This window comes from Laccaria bicolor, genomic scaffold (genome assembly GCF_000143565.1).
Source record: "Laccaria bicolor S238N-H82 LACBIscaffold_84 genomic scaffold, whole genome shotgun sequence".
NCBI classification, from domain to species: domain Eukaryota; kingdom Fungi; phylum Basidiomycota; class Agaricomycetes; order Agaricales; family Hydnangiaceae; genus Laccaria; species Laccaria bicolor.
Window position 1 is genome coordinate 28,559 of NW_001889955.1, and position 882 is coordinate 29,440.

At 33.7% G+C, this 882-nt stretch overlaps 1 protein-coding gene across 1 annotated transcript in view; it reads right to left on the reverse strand.

Annotated features, from left to right (window-relative positions):
- The window catches only part of LACBIDRAFT_335365 (uncharacterized protein), a gene marked incomplete at both ends in the record, with an annotated part of 1,502 nt that extends 1,489 nt beyond the window's left edge, over positions 1 to 13 (reverse strand). Inside the window, one exon of the mRNA XM_001890242.1 lies at positions 7 to 13. Within this exon, the coding sequence (XP_001890277.1) occupies positions 7 to 13 (7 nt within the window). The remainder of the gene's footprint in view (positions 1 to 6) is intronic.
- Positions 14 to 882: the final 869 nt, after the last annotated feature.

An 882-nucleotide genomic window follows, 5' to 3' on the forward strand; every position in this document is an offset into this window, starting at 1 on the left:
TCCCACAGTACATGAATTATAGCCCCATGTCATACATTTCTAAATGTACTGAAATCATATGACCAGGATGATTTCTTATTGAGAAAAATATATAAAAACATGAATAAATAGGTGTCTTTGCATATATCTCAGGAAAGAAAATAGCTAGTCACATTTTGTGACCACATTGAGAAATATAACAGCATGCTCTATAAAACTGTCCCTAATTTCCTTTTCAGGTCAATTTTCCCATGGTACCAGAAACACAGCCTCTCACTTAGCTTTATTAACAAGAATTGTAGCCCCTTTGCTTAGCTTTACAAATATATATAAATAATGTCACACAGATCATTCCTTATTGAGAAAAACACAAAATACTGAAAAAATTGGACACTTTTTGAAAATAGTCATGTATTTTGACCAATATCTGCATAAGAAAGAAGGCTAGTCAGATGATATAATCACATTTCTGATATTTAATGTTGCTATACTATTGGAGAGGCTGTATTCAGGGTCCAGGATACACTTCCAAATATGGGAATCTGCCCAAATATAGCTAAATTATTGTGTACAAGTTTCTTCACTTTTTCCTCATTTTCCAGCTGTTTTCTCTGAGTTGTTTTTTTTTCTGTCTATATTTAGATATGGACCCTGAACACAGCCCCTTCAGTATCATGACAACAGCAAATATCATTCCGATTTTTCTTCCCTTTTTTGGCATATTTTGTAATCATGTTATACAATCTATCTGGCTTTGTTCTATTTTTAGAGATGGACCCTGAACCCTGAACACAGCCCATTCATGATCATGGCAATGGTGAATACCATGCTTATTTTTCACTTATTTTGCACTGCTTCTCAACCTATCTGTTTCCATTTTTCAGACAGCTTTCTATATTGGAT